Here is a 23792-nt window from a genome sequence, read left to right as displayed (position 1 = left end):
ACTTAAAAGCATGCTCCCTGCTTTCTCCGACTCAACTCCATGGATATGTTTGGGCCTGTAGTGCGCATAGTGCCGCAGGGTGAAGCTACCAGTGTTGCTTTAACGTTTTAATGTGCATGAGTAACTAGATGCATAGATTTATTACGAAAACATTTCTGTTTTACAGTGAAAACATACCTTTCCTCTTACAATGTACTCCCATTGGGAGTGGGACTTACTTTTACACTCCCTAAAAGATCATTTTACTCTTAACTTGAAAAAACAGGAAGTTAAATGCACCCACTTGAAAATCTTATCTGGAGCACTGCCTACACAACATAAAGTGAAAACCTTAGGATACTACAGGGAAATGCTATTATTAGATTGTCAAAGGACTACATAATGTTACTTAGCCAACTTACTGCTCTACTCTGAGCTTGACTGCACTATCATCGCAATAGCTGTCGTAGAGTCTAAGCTGGAGTCCCGCCAGTGCCGATATTAGCTTATCCCCTGATCTTTTCCAGACCTTGCAACACCACTGATACACTCTTCATTTCTTGCAGGTACTTCAACGCTCTGCAGTCTGTGTTGTTAATAATACTCCACGCTACTCCTATATTAAACCTGACCGCAGGGAATGCACAGGTTATTGGTTAAAGCTAGGATTTCCTTTAAGCTTTTTACCTTAAGTCACAGGGCTTTTCATGGAAGATGTTAAAGCATGCATGATAAAATATAACCCCTCACGCGATCAGAGATATGCTGGCTCGTCCACCTTAAGTAACCTTAGACTTCGATGTGCATTTGGTATGGGCTGGGCCTGTGTTGTGCATTCCCTTAGACAATGGAATGTGCGCCCCCAAGACATTTGAAGAAAAACCAACCTTCTGCTTTTTGTCAAAAATGTTGAACCTATCTGTTAATTCATTGCCTTCTATGGCCTCAGAAGAGTGCTTAGATGCCTACCGGCTGCAGCCCCACCAAGTGATAAAAGGCAATGACAGAAGTGACCGGACGTTCAGGAGGGTCCAGTCTGGCCTTAGGAAGATGCTAAAGGTGGGACGAGAAACGGTGCTCTGGCAGGTCGACGAGAAGGGAGACTAAGAGCACATAGGCGGTTATAAGGTTAGGACCAGAGTAATAGGGGGGAACCCCGGTGGCTATCGCCTGGCTCCAATTATGCTATCATACCAAATACTCCAGCTCCATCCCCAGAAGAAGCTGGCACTCACCCTTCTACCTGGAAGAGCTGCCCAGTGCAGCTACTACCTTGGATGTGGCATGAAGAAGGGAAAGGAACCCCTTAAAAATGCACTGGAAATATCTGGAAGGAGATGGCCAGAACCAGAGACTTCTTAAAATGGGCACTGATTCCATGAGGGCATCAGCTAAGGCACCTGGGATTTGAGTTACCTTTTGCCCATCCCATTTGTTATTTTGGCCCCAATCTGTAAGCACTTCCAAATAAAACGTGTTGTACATTTAATATTCAAGTCTGGTTGTCCATTCATTCCGATTGGCAATCCCGACTCTCTCCCTCCCTCTCTCGCCCCAAGCACCAAAGACATGACACATGGTGCTGTACCAGTGGATTCAGCCTGACAAAGCCCCATTTGGGCTGGAACGCATAGCATTGTTGGTGCTAGAATCAGGAGGTCCTCTGCTCTGTTTTTATGGATAAATAACTGATCTATTTTTGCACCAGTAGCGGCGAGTGCCCAAGTTTTCACCACTGCTCTGTAAGTGCCACGTGGCATGTGTGATGAATCCGGTGGAGTCACCACTGAATCCCCGACAATTAGCTCCTCTCGTGTGGCCATAGGACGGCAGTCACTACTTGACCCTGACCCTGGCGGTGGTATTAGGAGGGAGGATCACCTCGGAGGAGACGACTATCGGGAGAAGGTGGTGACTTCACTGGCAGAGACACAGTATTCTCCCCTTTCTTCTATGGAAAACCTTATGACACCCAAACTCCTGATGGCCTACTGTCATTCAAATCAGAATTCCATTTATACCTCCAACATACACCACACACACCCAACATCTCCTGTTTCTGATGTTTTTCTAAGTAGAACTCCTAAACAGCCTTACTTAAGAAAATATATAAACTTTAGGGACTCCCATAAAGCCTCAAGTACTGAGACAAGGAAGGAGTTGATGCAGATTGAAAGAGGCCCAAAGTTGATATGCAGAATATTTGTTTTAATGGATTACTAATGTGAAGGACATTTAAAAATGGTGTCCGCATCATCAGAAGCAGAACGAGAAAGAACCGTGCCGGTGGACGTCAAGAGGACAGGCACATCCATGCACAAGCTCGCGAATATGCTAATTACGCACTGGTGTGGCAAGACGGGAGAAGAGATGCAGTGGAGACCTATAGAGGACCGCCAGAGTATCAGGAGCAGTAGGGTAGTTCTCTGAGATACAGCCATGCCGAAAAGCAGCAGTCTTCAGCCCAGCTCACAGTGAGAAGCCGGCGGGTGAACGCAGAGCTGAAAGGAACACAGGAGGAAGGTCCTGTGGAAGTGGGAGGCAGGCCAAAATGGGGGAGGCTGTGAGGGAAACCCCGGTCAGAGCCACAGTTCTGGACTGGGGAGTTGAAAGACCCGGTGAGGGTGTGTTGTGTATGCAGACAGACTTGCACCCCCCCCCTCTGGCAATAACAGGAAGGCTACACTGAAAAGTGGCAACACAATGAACGCACCAAAGTATTTGTAGAAATAAGGGACAGATTTATTACAGGAAGATGAGTAAACTCATTAAAATCCGGATAAATTCGACACATTGAACACTGGTGATTGTCTGTGCTGGGAGGCGGCACAAGGTGGGGCATTGATGGGTGGCATACTAGTTCGACACACCCACTGGCATGGAACCTGGGCCATGGGGTGTACCCTTGTATGTGGGGGGACTCCATGTGAGAAAGGGAAGGGTTGGAGAGGGAGTTGCGGGAGGAGGCTGGTCGAGACGGTGAGGGGGGATAGGGAAAGAGAAAGGGAGACTGTGATAGACACAGGGAGAGGGGGACAGGCATAGGGACACAGGGAAACAGAGACACAGGGAAACAGTGGCAGATACACAGGGAGACAGAGACACAGACACAGAGAGACAGACAAGGGGGAGGCAAGGCAGACAGGCCAGCACTGGTGGAGAACAAGGGTACTTGTGGAAGGGTCCTCCGGAGCTCTGATGCCCCCCCCCCATCAGCACACTACCGCCAATAACCAAAAAGAGAAGACTTGTTCTCTCTCCACAGGTATTAAATACGGCTGTCGCTCCCACCCAGGAACACAAAATGCAGTTGCCAGGGATGCATTTTTGTGTGTAATGTCCATGGAAAGGGGAGACTAGGCAAATGGTGTGTTTGGTAGTTCAGGGACAAGTTTTGTTTGTTTTATAGGGGAGATGGGAATCAGGGCTGGACACACATGTTTAGGTATTCTGTGTGATTCCCAGGTCAGGGGAGTTGAAGTTAGAGTGCAGAGCAGTTGGGTCCCCAGGGCAGATTTTTTGTTGGGTTTGGGACAAGCAGCTTTCCACAATACATTTGGTAAATATGAAATTCACGCAATATATTGGTAAAATGAAAACCCAAAGTAAACAAGTAACATATGGATACTGCCATTACCACATTCCACAGTGCAGAGGAGGCCAAAGGAACTTCCACCCATTGCTACTAGGTGGCATTGTGGAATGTCTGACTGAGCTCAAATGGACTTTTCTACATAAGGATATATATATATATATATATATATATATATATATATTTATATTCAATTAACAAACTTTGTTAAAGGGACGTTATGGTTAAGTTGCACTAATAAAAACCTATGAAATTCAATGAAAAAGCGTTGTTAAAGGGGCGGTATGGTTACACGTAAAACTGAAAAACCTCAGAAATTCGCCAGTTATGGTAAACTAAGCAACCATAACCCGCACCACCACCGTGTACTGCTAAGACTAACACCCAGGACATCAAAGATGACATCACAAATGTAGTAGGCTGTCTTCCTCCACATCATCTTCCTCAACCAATACTGTAACCACACAACCTACTTCTGTGGGACACAAAATCCAACCAGCTACCTTGCAAGCAATAAAAGAGGCTGTTTATCCATATCTTTGGAAGACAACAGTCCTCTGTATATACTTCAACACACCACTCTGCAGGGGGAAGCAATTCACACTGCCGACTACACGAGCGACATCTTCCCCTGTCCACCGGCCCCTCCATATTAGTGCTCGGTGCCTCTTCCCTCATTTCCCTCCTCACCTTACATTCTAACCTCTCCTGCAAAACCTTTTCTTTTTAAAAATTAGCAAAAGAAAGGTTCCTTTAGGAACCTCCTTTCACACTTAAAAAATAGAACAAAAAAAAAATCTTACAGACTCCCTCTACTTTAGATTTCTCTGTGAAGTACATAGACTGAGTACATTTTTCCAACATTTCCATTAGCATTTTGTGTTATGCTTATGGGAATAATGTGATGTTCATCCCCCATTCCAGGGACCGGAATGGGGGATAATGGCCTATCAGCCCAAGTTATCGGCCCAAGCGAAGTGACTCTGTGTGCGCCCTGATGCCTGCGGGCTTCAACGCGTTATAAATGAATAAATAAATAATGAGGACTATGGGCCATTATCCTCCATTGCATCCCCTGCAATGGGTGGTAAAGGCCATTAGCACCCCTGGTTCCCAGAGCGAGAATCCAGGGTGTTAAACAATAGATTTTTCTTCCTACAGTGGGTCAACTCCGGCACCCCGCTGTATGAAGAAAAATCCTTTTCTAAGATGGCCACCATGGAAAGAGAAGGTCGGGGCTCCGTACAGCTCTGTGGCAGTCTGCAGAAGGCGACGTCAGAACCCTATGACCATATTACCACATTTGTTTTCCTTTTCAAACCTATCCTACTTTCAAATAACTTGACCACATAGTCAGTCCCAGGTAGACATAGCCACTTTAACACCATTTTTCGTCCCTTGTGGTCATGGCCAGAAGCCAGATTGTCCGGGTCATGACCTTATACCATGAAACGGACAATCTGTCCACTGCCCATGGCCACATTACCTCAGTTACCAAAGTTATATCACTCTTTTTTGTAACTGCTTTATGACACTCAGTTGCCAAATAATAAAACACGGCACAGTTGCAAAACCACGCTTTCAGGACCTTGTCAATGCTCCTTACACCAGTTTGCTTGAAATCTGCCCGTGTTTTATTTTTTCAAAAGTGTCAAAATGTATGTACATACAATAGTCATATAACTTAGCCCCCACTTGACAGAATCCATTCAGTCTTCACACAAACATTGAAGGTTGGGTCTATATTCTTTCTGAAAACTTTTGTCCACATTTGTCAAACGGCAACAGCATTATAAGCCATCTAAAAAGGTTGGGACGCCCCTCTAATTTAGCCCTCTCTTGAGAAAATCACAGCAAACTTTACAAAAACATTTATGTCTAGATTTAAAATTGTTTTGCAAACATTTGTTCAGATTCATCAAATGGCACCATATTTATAAGCCATTACAATATTTTGGGAACCCCTGTGTAAAAGTGTTCCCTCTTGACAAAGCAGCTCAAAACCATTCAGAATCAAGCCTAGAATAAAGTTCCAAAATGTCGAGCAGTTTCATAGAGTGGCGCCAAAGTTATAAACCATCCACGAACTGCTTTTCCCCAACCCTGTAAGGCAGAAATAGGCATAGATGTCCCCGAACATCTGAAGTGCTCGCAAACATCAAAGGACTGCCCCCGAACATCTGATATGTTTGCGGACTTCAGGGTGGGGAACTGCCATTTTTTGGCTTCTTCTTCTTCTAAATTAAACATGGCTGGCATTTCCAAAATTCTGACGCACTTCACGCTTTTCAACATCCTATCAGTGGGCACATCTGATGTCCGCGGACATTACCGCACCCTCTTGGCCAATCAGATGCCTATCCATGGAACGAACAAGGAAGTGGGTCTGCGAAGTGGTGCAGATATCACAAATGTTTTTGGACCTAATTTTTGGTTGTTTTAAAAAAAACTACTGGATGGATTTACACCAAATTTACAAAAGCACACTTTCAGGACCAAGCCACTACTCCTGGTGCAAATTTGGTGAAAATCTGTCCAGCGGTTGGGCAGTTGTTTTTCCCATTACGTCTATGGAGAGAAAAAAAAGAAATTGAGACCCCCTATAACTTTTCCCCCCCTTGACGAAACCTCACCAAACTTGTAAACAAATTCAGACCGGGCCATATACTTTTTTTGCAAAGTTTGGTGAGGATTCGTCCAGGGGTAGCGAAGTTATAAGCCGCCTAAAAAGTGCTCTTCCTATGAGTTCAGCAACTTAACCATAACTACACGCCCGCTAGCGCAGGCCATGTAATATATATATATATATATATATATTGATACCTGCATGACCTACATTTCTACGGTTTCTTTCAAGTTAGGCTTGTGCTTTATATATCACACACATACTTGCCTCTCTGTCAGATGTATTCATACCCACCGTATTTTAATATTTCTGGCATATCTTGCATCACACTCCTCTGCTGAAGTAACAACACTCGGGTATTTATTTGTCTCGCACATCTATGTAAAGTGAAGTTACATGTTTCTATCATATCTCGCATGCCCGTCCTCTACTGTATTCATGCCACTGGGATATTGTAATATCTTTCTCTTACTATCCCTATCTCCTCTCTGCTGTGTTTATACCACTAGCCAGGGCCCTGCAACCTGTGTCTCTCCAGATGTTTTGGACTCCGACTTCCATGACACCTCACCATTGACTATGGTGGTTCGGGCTGATGGGTGTTGTAGTCCAAAACATCTAGGGAGCCAAAGGTTGAAGACCCTGCACTAAGGTATTTAAATGACTTTCTGATATGTACCTCTTCTGTGAATATATCTCATAGCCCCCATCTGCATCCTTTACTGTATTTATATGGCTTCTGCATTTAAAGGTCTCCCGTATGCCTTGCATTAGTGTTGCCTGCATGTGCACCCCTGCACAGATCACTCAGGTAGTACTCAACTGTATTTGTGTCCCTGCGGTATTAGCATTTCACCCTCAGATCACCCATTCGGGGCTCCCTGTTTTTTTTTTCTATATCCCTGAAGTATTTAAATGTCTTTCTCCTGTCACTATCTGAGTTCTCAACTTTATTTCTACCCCTGAGATATTAATGTCCCTGTATTTATATGTGCATCCTCTGTCCTCAACTGCATGGATACATTTGGGGAAGTTAAATTCACCTTTTTTATCTCTTGTCCAGGTGACCTTGTGCTACTATACCCCTGAGGTATTGAATTGTGCCTCCCACATCTTCACCTCTGTTTCCTGGCATGTGTCTGCCTTTGATGTATTTGGTTGCCTCTGCCCTGTCTCCCTTTGCTGTCTTCAGGCACTTGAGGGGCACACATTCTCCATCATTATCTTTACTTTCTCCCAGACTTTGCGGTCTGCATTCACCCACTGAGCTGTCTTAACACTTAGTGATGTGTTGCAAACCACACACAATCATGTATACATGCAATCTGTGGATGTGCACGGATTGTAGACTGATGTGTTAGCAGTTTGCTTGTGAAATGGTTACCCCCTGATCAGGGGAGTTGCTAGGTCTGGAAAAGACCCGGGGCTATGCTGATGTCGGAACTGTTGGGACTAGGGGCTAGCTAGCGTTTTGGCTGTAGCTCCTGAGATTCTATCCGGGGCTACAACCAAAAGACCCGGGGCTATAGCTCCCTTAGCCTCCCCCCGCCCCCCAGCAACGCCTCTGCCCCTGATAGTCTCTAATCTTAGACCACAGAGTACAAGATGAAGTTGGAGAGAATGAGGCTCCACTCCATTTTAATATAAACGACACGTGTCATGCGGGCAGGCATTCTGCAGGGGGCGCCAATACACCACGATGTCTGATATTTTCCAGAATGTTTTAGACGGAACCATAATGATATGATATCATTTGTAACGCGCCTATACACAAGTGTTTCAAGGCGCGAACAGCTACAAAAGTTACAAAATGGCTGTTATAAATGCATTATTCCGTAAAATGGCAATAGCCCTTCCTGCAGCTCTCGCCACCTGCTATGAGCTGTGTGGATTGGGGGATGACATTTCTTCATTAATTCGAAGGACTGACTCTTTTCGGATCCCATGAGATTGGACGAATAGTTCCAGTCCTTGTTTTCTTTTGCTTGTGTTGCTTATGTTGGTTTTCTCATTATAAATGCAGGAGTTTAAATCGGAGAATGCAAATGAAAACACGTGTTAAACTACTGGCACCAGACATGGAGAAGCTTTTGTGATTTCCCCATTTCCAAAATCCAAACTGAATGTCTGTCCCGGCGTAAAAGAAACACAGTGTTTAGAGCCATACCCCGCCCCCAAGCCCCCCTTCCAACTCATGTCTTCATATTGTGTGTGCGACTTTAATACTAGCTTTCAAGTTAAGATTGTAAGTTGGGACTTTAGGCCTCGCAGTTAAATGTGGAAACCACAACTACAAGTCCCAGAATGCAAAGCATGCTTATCTGTAAAGGTCAGACTGGGGGATGGTGCCAGTTGTGAGATGCGGCTCTTTGGCAGCACTGTGCATACGCTGGGTTCTTTGGCAGCACTCATAATATTTGTTCCCTTTCCCTGTGCTTGTTTCCTGCGCTCGCCTTCCAGAGGAAATTTGCATTGTTTGCGGCCTAAATGGACTTTTCCTCCTCGGAAAGTGATTGCGGCGGGGGCTGTGCACCTGACCAGGGTGATAACGGGGACTTGGCGCGTCCCGATCCCCTGCTGCTGCGTGACTCAGGCTCACAGCCGCTGAGACGCACGCGGGGAAATCCAATCACGGTCGCGGGTTTGAGTGCTGGTTGGGGCGTGTCATAAACGGAAGGAAGCGCCGCCCAATCAGAGGCTGACCGGCCCAAGACGGGAATTCGGAGCACAGATTGGTGCCTCCCGAAGACCAGTTCGGAGAGACCCAGTTAGTCATGTGCTGTGTGGCGCGCAGAGGTTGAAGAAAGACAGGGAACATGGTACAATGGTAGCATCCAGAAACGATTGTGTGGGGCTGAGGGGAAGAGGGTGGGCCGGGCGGGATATGATTTAATGGTATCAGGTAATAAGGTAATAATGTCCCCCGAAAAAATGTCCCCATACATAATGTCACTGGGAAAAGCCATTAGCAACATTTTATATTTGTAACCTTTGTAACCAGCAATGCACATCTGTAACAGCGCCACAATGCCCTACGGTTGCTGGGCGCTTTAAAAATACGAATAAATAAATAAAAAAATATATATATGGTCACATTATGTATGGGGACCCCTGTTCCCCTTGGAAAAATAAATAAATAAATAAATAAAAAATATCAGGTGTAGCAGGGCTGCCCCACGCACGTTTAATGGAATAATGTCTGCAGAAAATGGCGACATTTTGGTCAGGAGACATTTTTGCGGGGACATTACTTGGAACCGATTTCATTTTATTATTATTATTGTGTTTATTGAGCATTGACCTAGGCTCAGGAAGGAACAGCTACATCACAAGTCATGTGGAAAGTACACACTGAGGGAAGCAGCGATGGAAGAGTGTGGGCTGCTAACCACGGGTGTGGAGCAATTTGGCTGCACGGGATCTACAAGCAAGGGAAACACGTTAGCGTGCGTGTATTCTGCCTGTTTCCCTGCACATTTACTCTCTGCCGTGCAAATTACAATTTGGCGTTGAGGGCCTGGTTATGCCTAAGTGCAAACACACCAGGTCCCTGCCGTCAAATTATGAAATTGAGCAAAATGAGCTCCTTTGTTGGTGCCAGTAGCCATCTGACTGCAGTCACTTCAACTTAATGAATTGGATTGAAGTAAAACGAAGGTAATAGCAAAGTCCAGTAGTGGAGTAGGGTGTCTTTCATGACATGGAGTCATTTGGCAAATCTAGTCACTTGTGAATAGGTCCTCTGGTCTGACGCCCCATTGGTCCTTTGCTCCCTGCTGAATCACTATCCTCTGGTCTGTCACCTCTCCAGTACTTGGCTGGTCTGGTAGGTTGCCCCTCGGGTCTTTGGCAGCTCTCGCCCATCACCCTTTTAGTCCTTGCCTCCCTGGTAAACAAGCGGATGCCAAATCCTTTGGTTTTTTGTGCTGTTGCTCCCTAAAGTGCACTTTGAAAGCCAAAAATGGCCATGCTTGCATTGTGTGTACATGCGACCAAACGCAGCTCCGATTGGAGAAAGACATGGTAACAGTAGCCCTGTCAGCATCATTGTACCTTCCACCCTAGTCAATAACGAATCTCGACACACAGCTCCTCCACTGAAGCAACACAGGATACACAATGGAATGTACACCACCAGAGAGTGCACTAAATTTCCCGAAGTGCCACACTCACCTACCACAGGTACAACACCAAAGCAAAAGAGGTGATGGCTGGAAGGTTTACAAAACATCGTAACCTCTGGCATAGCGCTGCACAACCCTCCAGACCATTGTTCTTCTCCTGCCAAGCTATTGCAAACGGGTAAAGACAAAATGCAAATTAGGCTTGGTCCAAGCCCAATGAGGCTGAAACATGGCTGGGGATGCTTGTGGTCTCATGCAGAAGGGCTGTGACCAAGCCGGTCGGGCTGGACTGCCCCTTTTGGGGAGGGACCATGCCTGATTAGCATATGGCCTCCCTGTTTTGTCATGGGTGAAGAACGATGGTCTGGAGGGTTGCCCAGCGCAATGACATAGGTGAAGATTAATTCAAAACCTTCCAGCCATCACCTCTTTCGTTTTGCAATTGTCACTCTGCTGAGTGGGACAGATATGCCCAGACGTGGGTCCCATGCCTTCTGGTCCTAGAGAGTCAACCTACTCCTCACTGATGAGGAGCAATGAGGCTGAAACATGTCTGGGGATGCTGTGGTCTCGTGCAGAAGGGATGTGACCAAGCCTACGGGCTGGACTGCCCCCTTTGGCGTAGGATCAAGACTATTTTGCATATGTCTTTCCCCTTTTGTAATGGCTTGGCAGGCGAACAAAAACGATGGAGGGTTGCCCAGAGCAATGCCAGAGATAAAGATGAATTCTAAACCTTCCAGCCATCACCTCGTTTGTTTACCACAGGTACATCCGCCATCCCTAACACGCTGCTCTGGTAGACACCATAGACAACCACACAATTGCCTTAGCATCCTGCACTGCACATTAACTACTGCTCCAGACAGCTCACAAAATATGTAAAGCCTGCACCGTGAAGAGAGCCCTATCTTGTCAGATCTGCACGCTGCAACATTGTAACAAATCAACCTCGCCCTTCTTCACCTGCTTCAACATTGGTGCACTACCCTACTTCTTGCAGATCCTGAAGCTCGTTGAAATCACGAAAATAGCAGAAGGCACCCTATTAAAGGTTCAATAACAGCATGCCATGGCATAGAAAAGAGCTTCGCTCATCTTCCTGCTATGCACAGCTCATGCGAATTGCGTGACTGGCAGCGGGGGAGGACGTTAATGTTGTTTCTGCTGCATTCCCCCATTATATTCAAATCGCTGATGCACTGAATGGCTGGTGAGAATATATATATATATATATATATATATATATATATATATATATATATATATATATATATATATATCTGCCTGTCAAGCCAAGTGACATGGGACTGAGGGAAGGCCAGTGCAACAATAATGCAATTCTTGGTGACGGCCTTGGGGCCACTAATAGAGCGACATGTGGGTACACCAGTTTGTCCCTAACATCATTAAAACAGCCACATTGTAAGGACATATATATATTTTTTTAATTAGTGTGAACCTCACTTATAAGGATGCCAATGTTTGCAGCTAGATCAGAGTGCAATTACATTATTTGCCCAGGATCACACACTTTGGCTAAACATGGCAGCAGGGGATTTTCCCCACTGCCCAATGTAAGCATTTGAGCACACCCCGTCCACACTTTACTTGCTACAAATATTTGCATGTTGGATGTCTAGGCCTACAATAATACTGTCCTATAGCCTTTATTTGCAAAATACTTAAACCGCTGCAACGCGACAACTTGTAAATCCTTACAGAAACATGTTAAACCAAAATAATACAATTGTATATTTATTTTCCACATCCTGAAAGGAAACGTATAGGTCTCAGGATCGAAAAGAATGCAAGCCTAACACATCTATTTAAAAGAACTGTCTACTTTCACCACTTTAAGATGTATACTTTAAAAACATGGTGGAATACAGAGAGTCTTTATCACACACTTCCAGCTTGCTGTTATTTATGATGTTACAAACTTTGACTAGTGACATAAAGCAAACCGTTTTTTGCTGCCAAGCTAGTCGACCTCATGAATATAAAAGAATCGTTAAAAGCTGCCTTCATTCTGTTACTCTCTTTGATTCATTTGGAAGGGGGTACAGATGTTCTAGGTCACTGGTGCTGTTTGGGGTCTTCCAGGAAGGTGTTAGCGAGTGTGGTGCGATGATGGCCGCACGGCCCTGGAGTAAGTGCGCTCTGTGTGTGATGTGGGAACTGGGCAGAGCTTATCCTCCGAGCCGAGTTGATTCTAAATGTGTGGGAGTCTTTGGACTAAAGGTAGGCACTTCAAGATAAAAATGGGCGTGTGGCACTGTGTACCACTGCTTAGGATTACACTTCCATCTCTGCATTCCTGGCATTTATAGAGCCCAACACTGCTATTTCCGTGGTGTGGTGGCACTGATGACCTCCTCGAGTTATCACTGATATACTGCACTGTGGTAAGGATGTCATGCCAGTGTCGGTGGGGTCGATGAGGTGAAAGGTCCTGGCAAGGAGGCCAGGCACCTATTGCCTTTCCCCATAGCTGGCAAGTTGTCCTTTGTCTTCAGTGACACATCGAGCCAGTCCTGGCTTTCCAATTGCATGCTGGGATTTTAAGGTCCATACTTAGAATAGGAACAATTGAACTACAACTCCCAGAAAACAATGGGAAAACCCAGGACTGACTCGTGGTGTCATGCGTGAAACAGGATAACATGGCAGCTAGTCTTGACTATCCTGGACCTATGATGTGAGCGTGTATGAGTCAGGCTCTACACCGTGGAGCCAGGGGCGGGCACTTGGCACCTCCTGTATGGGTGATCATTTGAGTGCTCCTGGTTGGAGGCCCAGGTACTTACAGACTCTTCTCCTTTCTGACCAGTCCAGGTGTGTTGAGCTGACCGCTCGGTGCTTGTGTGGTTCATGTTCTGTCAGTCAATGGTGGGGGGGCAGCATTAGCTTCTTAACTCCTGTTTCATGGCAAGAGATATCATGGTGTTGCTCAGTGGTAAGGCCAGCAATCCTATCAAGGGGGTCTTATGTTTCTGGGGCCACGTGTTCTACCTCACTGGATGTGCTGCACGCGATGTATACAAGACCTCGCCCTTTACACATGTCTGATTAGGCAGAGGGCCACACTACAGTGATTTGTGAGCCTGTGTCTGTGTGATTGCTCTTCTGTGATGTCAGAAACGGGGACCAGGTTCCAAAAGGACCCCCCTCTCCCACATTTGGAAATGCCAGGGTGTGTCATTATCATTCTTTTTTTAATAACACGCTTAATAAGGAAGAGGCTTCTAAGCGCTGGCCCTGGGATTCGAACCTGTGTTGCTCTGCATGTCTTGCTTCCAAGATGAGCGCGTTGCTACTGAGCTATACAACCCGTGCCCATTGGAGAATGGAACAGCCTAGGAAGGTGGTTAAGAACAAGCAGTCCCGCCATATCATCTTTCTGTAGTCATTGTGCATGTCGTGAAACAGATCGACATGTGGCTGGGTTCTGCAACCTTTGGCACTCCAGATGTTTTGGACCATCAGCTCTAAACAGAATAGTCAACAGAGTAGGCTCATGGGAGTCGCAGGCCAAAGTAAGGAACAGTGTATTTTAAGGCCTTTGCTGTGATATCCCATGTCCTAGCCCTGTTGTCAATAGTAACGCCAACTTTTATTTAGTCCATAGATACTTATCAGGCTTTCTTGGCGGGTGTTCTTAAGTGGGGTGAAGTGGCAAACACCACATGCATGTAATAGAATGTGCTGTGCATTCAAAGGACAGACATCAGTGGATGATGATGGCGATGCAGTGTCTACCATCTGCACATTGACAGGTGTGTTAGGACCTTTTGTGCATTGTGTGATGTGTGAACCATGGTTGGCATGTTGTGTTTTGTCTTTGTTTTGTCGGCTTTCGGGTGGTGTCAGAGGTGCCTGCTAACCAAAGGTGATACACACGTATATTTATTGTGCAACTGTAGACAATTGTGAGGCTTCTTGGTGGTGAGATTCAGAACAGTAAGTCTGAAGGCAGAAAGCGCCAGTCATCATTGGTCACGTGATAATATGTGTCGCTGTGATGAGGTTGTGGTGTGTGGCTAATGAGATGGGTGTAATTGATGGCTTGGAGGGTGCTCTGATTTGCGGCTTTGTGTGTGTGACTGGATGTTAAATTAGTCTGATTGGTGGTGTGCTGGTTATGCAGGATTATTTCATGGTTTCCTGTGGAGGGTGATTTGATTTGTGACTGTGGAGTGTGTTGTACTGCTGTGGAGATGCACGGTGGTGTGCTGCTGTGGGGAATATCATACATGTCATGGTTTCCTGTGGAGGGTGATTTGATTTGTGACTGTGGAGTGTGTTGTACTGCTGTGGAGATGCACGGTGGTATGCTGCGGTGGGGAGTGATGTGTGGATATGATGAGTGACTGTGACATGCAGGAGCCGTGGAGCCGGATTTGTGCGTCTGACTGAAGGGTGATATGATGCGCGACTGCACAGAGTGGTGTGTGACTTTTGCAGTGGGATGTGCTATCTGATAGTGGTAGGTGGCTGTAGGAAGAGGGGCCCTGAGTGTGCTTTGGTTGGGCATGTTGGTTGAGTGTTAGGGGATGGTAAACTAGGGATGTGGGAGGATCAGTAGTGCCTCATAAGACTAGCTCTCTTACTCACTCCCTCACTCCCTCATATGCTGACCCCCACAGTCACTTTCAAGTGAGTTCTCACATGCACTGTCAAACTCATGTGTATGCTCACTCGCGCATTTACTCTCACACACACTCATAAATTCAATCTCAATAGCACACTGTCTCTCATATTCACGTTGGCTCTCTCGCTCCTGCTGACAGCCACACCCAGTCTCAAATTCACGTTCACTACTTTAATCACTGTCACATAGGTACTTACAGTCACACCCACACTTACACTCACATTGAGCCGCTAGTTCACTCTCGCACCCAGTCTCACTATCACATTCATACTCCTCACTCACTCTCACTGTCAGACTCCCACTCACATTCACGTCCACACTCACAGTCATACACTCACCCTTCTACTCACTTGGACATTTACAGACAGTCACTCCATGCCGCTCTCATGCTCACAGTCACACTCACTGTTACACTCACACATACGTTCACTCTCCCACACGAACACTCTCATACTCACACGTATACCCTAACGTTCACACTCAGCTCTTACGCTGCCGCTCCCACTCGCATTCTCTCGCTCACACTCATTTTCATACGCACTTGCACCCATACACTCCCACTAGCACTTACCATCCCCCTCACTCACTTTATATGTCATGTCAGTAATCCTTGCATTCAAAGCAAGCGCCCGTGTTGATATTGCGAGTGAGACTCTAGTTTGAAATTCCCAAAAACTCCACAATCTGAAATTTCACGTTGGCATTCTCAGTAAGCTCCCAATTTGAAATTCCCAGTGAGCTTGCACTTTGAAATTACCAGTAAATTAACAGTTTGATATTGTCAGTGTGCTCCCATTTTGACATTGCCAATAAAGTTGTCTTGTCCTAGTAAGTTCCTAATTAGAAACACATACAACTTCTCAATGTGTGATTTACAACAAGTTTCAAACTCCCGGTAACCTCCCAGTTTGACATCCCCAGTAGAACTGACATTCCCAGTCAGCTCCCAGTTTGATATTCTCTGTAAGCCCCAGATGTGAGCACCCAGTTTGACATTTCCATGAGTCTTCTGGGTAACACAATTCCAGGAGGCTGTGCTGAAATTATTTCAGATTCCTCCCGTTCCCTCCCCTGCCCTCCCCCTATGAAGTGTATCGCTTTGGGGAACCTCTGCTTGTGCAGTTCAAACTGATCATACACAATTCATATTGTCCTGGGAGGATAGCTCAGCGGCAACGTGCGCGCCTTGGAAGCAAGACGACACGAAGCAACGCTCGATCCCCGGGTCCACGCTAAGAAACCTCTGGGTATTTAAGCGTGTTATAAATACGCAACTAAGACAAAAAAAAACACAATTACGCAACAAAAAAACCCTAAGAATTCTTGTAACAGCGCCTTGATGCCCGCGGGCTGTGTGAGTGCTTTAAAAATGCAAAATAAATAAATAAATAAAATATCACTACAAACCTTCAAACATACCGGCCATCAGTGTGGTGCTGCTTTGGACTAAGCCTTAGCATATATATTTGACCAAATCCAGAAAGGCCCACATTTTGTCCTGATTTGAGGTTTGGTACCGTGGATCCCATATTTTTTTCCCACGTTCAGGTGAGACTTTCTTTTTTTAACAAGCCCTCTGTTGAATGGCCAGGTCATCCACAGGGTGGTGCAATTGTTAAAAACAAAGTTTGCCCGGGGTCCCCAGCCAGCATGGTGGACAGTGTCCCTTCACCCTGAGATCGACCCTGAATTTCTCCATATGCTCGCACGCATGCAAATTATCCATGATCCTCCAGAACATGGTGTCCTCCTAAGAACCCCTCTCTTTCCACCTTCTTTCTGCTCGCAATGCTGCCTCCTACTTCTATTCAAAAAGCCCCAAAATACTTCACACCCTGTCCACCCTCTGTTCCCCCCCACCCACTCCTTCACTGCCTCATCCCATGAACTTCTCCCGATCCATTACTCTAACAACCCACCATGTGCATCGATAGATACCTTTGCACTTCAAACTGGCAAAGGATTCACCTCCTCCTACTCCTCCAGCCTTTCAACCTCTTTCCTCTACCGAAGAAACCGACTCCTGACTCCAACCATTTTCCAATCTACAGCCCTGCTTTTTTGCTACACCAGCACCCCAAAATCCGCTAGAGGGTTGTGTTTGCTTGCATGCCCAACTATATTGAGGTACATTCAAACTGTGAATACATCCATTCTGGTTTGTGGTCCAAGCATTCCAACAACACTGCACACACTCATGTCTTCAACTTCTTCACTACTGCCCATCACTCTTACCTCTCCTCAACGCTCTTTCTATTAGACCTTTCTGCAGCCTTCAACACTGCGGATCATCCCTACCTCCTTTAAACGTTTTACTGCCTTGGCTTAAAAAACACTAGACTTGACTGGATTCCCACTGGCTCTCATCCTATCACTCAGACTTTGCTATCTCAGAGTCAATACCTTCAACTATCCCTCCGCAAACACCTCCCCTCTCAAGCCCTTTGCTCCTCTACCTCTAACTCCCTCAGGGATAGTCATTTTTCAAAGAAACAAGCTAGGGGCAGATCTCTGTCTTCGGATGGGGCCTCCCTTTGGAACAGCCTATCGGCCACCTTGAAACTTGAAGAGAACCATCTCTGTTTCCGTAAGCACCTCAAGACCTTCCTCTTCGCTTCTGTCTTTGCCCCTCTTCTCCCCTGCTGACCTGTTTTTCTCTCTTAGCACTGTGCACCTGGACACCCTCTGTCCTTCGGGCCCAGTTACCTGCTCACCCTGCCTCCATCCTGCACTGCCTATGGGCCTCCCATTGCACTGGGTTCTGTATCTGTAACCATACAGTCCCCCACTCTTCCTCTGCACTTATCAGATATACCCTATCTGACTAATTTTGCACTTGCCACTTGCTGGCTGCACTACCACTTTTTCATTGCCTGTATTTATTAATTTATTTTACCTATTCTTTTCTCTCCTCTGTTCTGCACTTTCCACTTCTCCCCCTTCCACGCACTTTCCCCCCTTTTCCCTTCTCCATGCACTTGCGCGTTCTTAATGTCACTTGGCCTAGTAAGATCGTTGTTTTTATTTTTTGTTCTCCCTCGTTTCCCTCCCTTTGCTTGGTCGCGCTCTGAAACACTTGTGTACGAGCGCAATATAAATAAAATATCATATCATATCATCTATCATATCATTGAACTCTGCTACTTCCTCCCAATACCATTTCCTGTGGGTGTGCCCTAATGATCAATTCTCGGTCCACTTGCCTTCTCCCTTCATACCCCCCTGTGGGTATGATATGATATGATTGGTTATTTATAACACGCTTAACACCCAGAGGATTCTAAGCACGGACCCAGAGTTCGAACCTGTGGCTTCGTGTCATCTTGCTTCCAAGGGAGCATGTTGCCCATGAGCTATCCTCCCGAGACGAGGAATCTAATTTCCTCCTTTGTCTTCAACTATGACCTCTTTGTTGCTGATACTCAGATAGTCTCTTTCGCCTTCTTCACTCTCCGAACGCATAACCGCTTGCCAAACCACCATCCGCCAATGGGTAGTTCTACGCTGCCTCATGCTCAATTACACAAAGACAGAATTCTTTCTTATCCATGCCTCCAAAGGTTAACCCCATTCTCCCTTCTTGTATCTCTTCCTTTCCAACACATGTCCTGACCCTATCACCCATGCCTTGAAAATGTGGGTTTCTCTTTGATAGCGCCCAGAAACTTTCTCATTTCACTGCAGCTACTGCGACCACAGCCAGCATCCATCTCCTTAACATCAGAAAAATATGGCAGCACCTCATCCACCACTCTACACAACCTCTCATCTCTGCTCTAGAGCTCAGTAAACTCATTTACTGCCTGAGCCTTACGAATGGTCTTCCTGTCTACTGTTTCATTCCGCGCAACAAAGTTATCAACCTTGCAACTCAAATACTTTCCAACCTACCCAGCTCTTCTCTCACCTGTACCCACAGATATCAGGCAGAAAGGCTCTCAATGCAAAACCTATCCCTTCAATGTCTGTTCCCATCATTAAATCCATCCACCACCTAGCCGACTGCATCTCTCTATAATCCCAGCCACAGAATATCCCCTCCGCGTCCCGCTCCAACCTACCCAGCTCTTCTCTCACCTCTACCCACAGATATCGGGGAGGAAGGCTCTCAATGCAACATCGATCTCTTTAAATGTCTGTCCCCATCATTAACATCCATCCACCACCTAGCCGACTGCGTCTCTCTATAATCACAGCCACAGAATATCTACTTCTCGTCCCGCGCCAACCTACCTGCGCCCCACCCTCCAGACACCTCCTCCGGCTTTCACGACTTGTCCTTTTTATCCCCACTCTTCTGCAATGCTCTCCACTGACTTCAAAGTGATTAGACCAGCTGAACTCTTCAAAACTAGATTCAAATGTCAGTGCAAGCTTCCGAAGAACCCCCACCCCCTTACAAACTCCGAGGGTCGACCTAAGATACTTCTTGCACCTGTGTCTCCCCTGACAAGCCTTGTGTAATTGGTGACAATGTTATGAGTGACACTCTGTGCTTTTATGACTGTGTGTGCATGCCATGTTTCCCTGCCCACCATGCATATGTTCTAAAGTTACCTTGCCATTTACTGGCCCAACTCATCCTGTCGTAAAAAGCTCATTATAAAAGCCCCCTACCCAGGGAATGCCTCTGCCATCTGTTGTAGATTCTATGTGCATTGTTTCTTGCAGAAATGATATCCCACTGCTTCGGTACATACACGTACAAAATAAGAGTTGAAATAGTGTCCACTGTGGGTGTGAGGGAAGCAGGCAAGGCAGAGAAGGCGCTTCTCCTGCTCTTGTCTGTGTCCTGTTGTGATGTGGGCAACTCATTCTTGAAAAGTGTGAGGTGGTATGTTATCTTTGCTATCCAATACATAACTATAATTGATTATTTATAACACACTTAATATCCAGAGTTTTCTGAGCGGGGACCCGAGAGATCGAACCTGTGGTGCTCTGTGTCACCTTGCTTTCAAGGTGAGCACATTGCCCCTGGGCTATCCTCCCAATACTTATAAAGGAAAGAGAAGAAATACTACACGTCATGGCATGCCGCACTAAACCCGAGGAGCATTCTAGTGTTTGTGCAGCTAGGCTGTTCGGATGTGGCATGAGGTAGTTGGCCAACAATGTGTGCACTGCCAAATGCATGTCACAGAACATAACTATCTCTTGACCAATGACTTGGTCTCCATTTGGCGTGCCTTTCAGTGTAACGTTAAGGAACATCAAACAAGGGAGACAGCCCATGAGCCGAATGCATGTTATGGTTTGATTATATTGTTACAATTCCATTGCAGATAAATGGGGGTGTTCCTTAATATTTTAGGACAATATTGTGTAACATTACCTTTTTTTCAGTGAGATGTGGAACGAGTATCTATTCCAGGGTTGTCCAACTACAGGTATCGAGGGGTGGATCCAGGCCGGGTTTTCAGTATGATACTCATTAATATTCATGCAATACATTTGCATACAATGATACCAAGTGTGTGCACATTTTCTCTCCTGAGGGATACCCTGAAAACCGTCAGGATTGCGGCCCTCGATGCCCGCTTTAGTTAACGTTATCCGTTTGCATACATTTAAGGGCGGTTACCTTTTCTCAGGGAGATTTATAGTCACTTTCCATTTCATGCAGGTGTGGCCTGATTGGACTCCTTCTTGTGAGGCATGGGGTGTTTCCTCATTAGTTGCATATGAGGGAGCCATCGGGCAATCCTTGGCTTTGCTCCTGGTGGTTGTGGTATGGATGGGTGATGTTACCCGATTCTGGGAGATTTCAAGTAACTGAATCCAAAGGTAAAGGTCTGTCATGTTGGCACAATCAACTTTATTGAACCAACGGAAATTAAATAAGTGCATTCCTTTCTAATAATAAGCCTTGGGTTTCCAACCCTCACTTCAAAAACCTAAGCTCCAGGCTGCTCCTTCCAGGCGCTATCTTTCGCTATCCAGAAGAGGATCAGACCACCCCTTTCAGTATTTCTGGCATTGCTTCCTCATGGACCGGTTTGCCAGCTCACCCTTATGTTGATTGCAAACCCTCCCTCAGGTGCTATAATTGTGTGCTAACACTAATTGCTTAGAGACTCCCCTGTATTAAATGAACTTTGCACGAGTGCAAGTGCAATTTCACGCTGTAGTAGCACTAGGCCTCACTTTGACCTACTTCGAAGAAAAGGCATTGCTGTGGTGCAAAAAAAAACATTGAAAGAACAACGGTGGCATTACAGAATCTTTGCACTGGTGCAAGTGCACGTTGCACTAGTGCATGGGTCTGCAACCTTTGGCTGTCCACATGTTTTGGACTACAACTCCCATGACGTCTTACAATTTATCAGGCTACCTAGGCTGATGGGAGTTGTAGTACAAAACAACTGGAGAGTGAAAGGTTGCAGAGCCCTGAACTAGTAAAAATATTGTCCTAGTACAAAAACGTGTTTCCGATGCATTTTCTTAGCAATCAAATGTGTGTCCTAATGCAATCTATCACTAGTGCGAAATGTGCATTGGTGCAAACAGGCCTCACTAGAATATGTCTTTTGCACTAAGGCAACGTTTACCCTGACACTAATGGCATTGCGCCAATACACAATCCCTGCAATATGGCTGTTTGCTTTTTGCACTTAAGCAGTTGATGCCCAGCATTAATACTGTGAACGTCGCACTTGCATCGGTGGAAAGTTTCTGTAATAATGGCCCAGCTTGCGGCTATTGCTCCCACTAGGTGCCTGCAGCCTCCTAGCTCACTGAGATGTCGGGAAAGTGTGTACGCTTCGAGGAGCTATGTGTGTGTTTTTTTTCTCTCCTCGTGCACCTTTTCTTTTTTTTACCCTTACACGTCCTTGCCCATCGGGGAGACTACTTCGAGTTCCGGAAGACCCGGGCCGCCTGTTATTATGTAGCCAGGCGGTAAGTAGGCTCTGGGAACGCGCAGCACGGAAAGCCAGTTCACTGGAGGGTGGGGTGGGGGGGAGCAGGGCCGCTCCGTGTGTGTTTCGAACATTCCTCACGAGTTAACTGGCTGGAAATCCGACTCCCAGACTTAGGAGGGGGAGGGCATTGAGAAATGTGTTTTTTTTTCTCCACCAAACTTTAGTGCAGGAAAAAAAAAGGAAAGAAAACTGTGCAGCCCCTGGGCAGTGTTTGACAGCGGCAGCACCAGTGCGCTGAGCGGTCCCCGGTGGCAAGGACTGGGCAGTACCTGGGAGTCAGGGGGCGCCTGGACGTCCACCGCACTCACCTCTGCGAGCCACTAGTCCGCCCCGAGACGGATTGGTGTCCTCGTTCTGATCTTTTATCATAAACTGGTTTTCCCTGGCATTTTCGGCTTGCTTTCCTGGTCCCCCGGATCACTGGGGGGCGCTCCGGAAGCGTGCGCTCTGGGGGTATGTTCGTTGCCATCATGGTATTTTTGTTTGCATGCAGCTGGATGAAAATTGACCGAAAATCTAACGTTCCCGTTCTTTGTTTTTCTTTTTTTCCCTCTCTCGCATGCAGTCTGCAAACTGTCCTGCCACCGGAAATGCGAAGGAAAGGTAGGACGCACGGTTTCACTCTTGTAATGTTCCCGAGGTGCCCCTGCTGGGCGAAAGGGGGCGGGGCTCGAGGTCGAGGGGGTGGGTTACGTCGTTAGTAAGCATGCATACCTTGCAATGTTGAAAGTTGAAAACAGAGGCTCGCCTAGGCTGGGGTCAGGCATAGCGCTCCGCAGCCTTCGAAATGCATTATGCAGGAGGCGCTTGTATATGGGACAACCCGGAAAATACATTCCAAATGGGGATTGCGGGAACATGAACCTATACTTTCCCTCCAGGTGCCAGAAGCCAACCCGCATTTAGGTCTCAAGCATCTGCCCACGTTTCTGAGTTCGAGCGGTCCCTCCGATTCCGTGCACCCTGACTGTTACGAGCAGGTCGCAAGATATAGACTGTCCCTCAATGGCTTGGCATGCAGACTGTCCCTCCGTGTCTCCGGGTCTGTCCTCCCAAGTCTGGGTACCAGCTGTCCCTCCCTGTGCCAGAACGCGACCTGTCACTCTGGACCCCGCCAAACAAGCTGCCCGTTTGTAGATAAGAGGGTCCCTGTAAGGTCTGGAGCCAGACTCTCCCGTCAGAGCTCGGAGCCAGACTGTCTCCAGGTGTCAGAATCAAGGCTGTTACTGAAGGTTCGAGAACCCGGGCAGCTCACACGCCATATCCCTCGACCTTCCCCCTACTGGCCCCAAAACTCACTGGGTGACTAGGTCTGACATCCTGGCCGACCTATCATTCCAGCAGTTCATGGTCATTCCATCGAATTTTTACCATCGAATGACCATTCCATCATAAAAAATGCATCAAAAAACGTTTTTTCCCAAAATGGGGTTCTCCCAAACCCCTGTTTTTTACCCTTTAAAACCCATTATAAATGACACTAAATGCTTTACCTTGAAAAAACATGCATTCAATGCATATTTTTCCTATGCAATTTTGTCGATGGAATGGCATTCGATGGTAATGTTTTAGATGAAATGACCAGATACCATTCCAGCTGGCAGCGTCTGGACCTCTCCTCCGGGGCTGCCTTTCTGGGTCTCCGACGTCCTTCTGGTGTGAGGTCCAGGATGTACCTGTATAGCCTTTCCTACAGCTCTGAGACCCAGGAACACTCTCCCACAATAACCCTCCAGGTGTCAGAAACCAGACTGTCCCTCTAGGTACTAGAAGCTTCGAGATCGCAAAACCAGACCATCCGTCCAGAGCTCAGACTCTGGACTGTGTTTCCATGACTCAGAACCCGCAGTGCCGCTACAGACCTCAGAATGTGGACTGGCCGTTCAGGGCTTAA

General features: G+C 46.5%; 1 protein-coding gene across 4 annotated transcripts in view; it reads left to right on the top strand.

Moving 5' to 3' along the window:
• TNS1 (tensin 1) overlaps positions 1-23792 on the top strand; it is a 2137091-nt gene that overhangs the window by 1143773 nt on the left and 969526 nt on the right. For all 4 annotated transcript variants that reach the window (XM_069616815.1, XM_069616816.1, XM_069616817.1 and 1 more), the window contains exon 3: positions 22464-22501. In XM_069616815.1, coding sequence (XP_069472916.1) covers positions 22464-22501 — 38 coding nt within the window. The remainder of the gene's footprint in view (positions 1-22463; positions 22502-23792) is intronic.

This window comes from Ambystoma mexicanum, chromosome 9 (genome assembly GCF_040938575.1).
Source record: "Ambystoma mexicanum isolate Mex_15411 chromosome 9, UKY_AmexF1_1, whole genome shotgun sequence".
Taxonomy (NCBI): domain Eukaryota; kingdom Metazoa; phylum Chordata; class Amphibia; order Caudata; family Ambystomatidae; genus Ambystoma; species Ambystoma mexicanum.
Note: the sequence above shows the minus strand (reverse complement) of the source record. Positions and strands in the feature narration are given on the sequence as shown.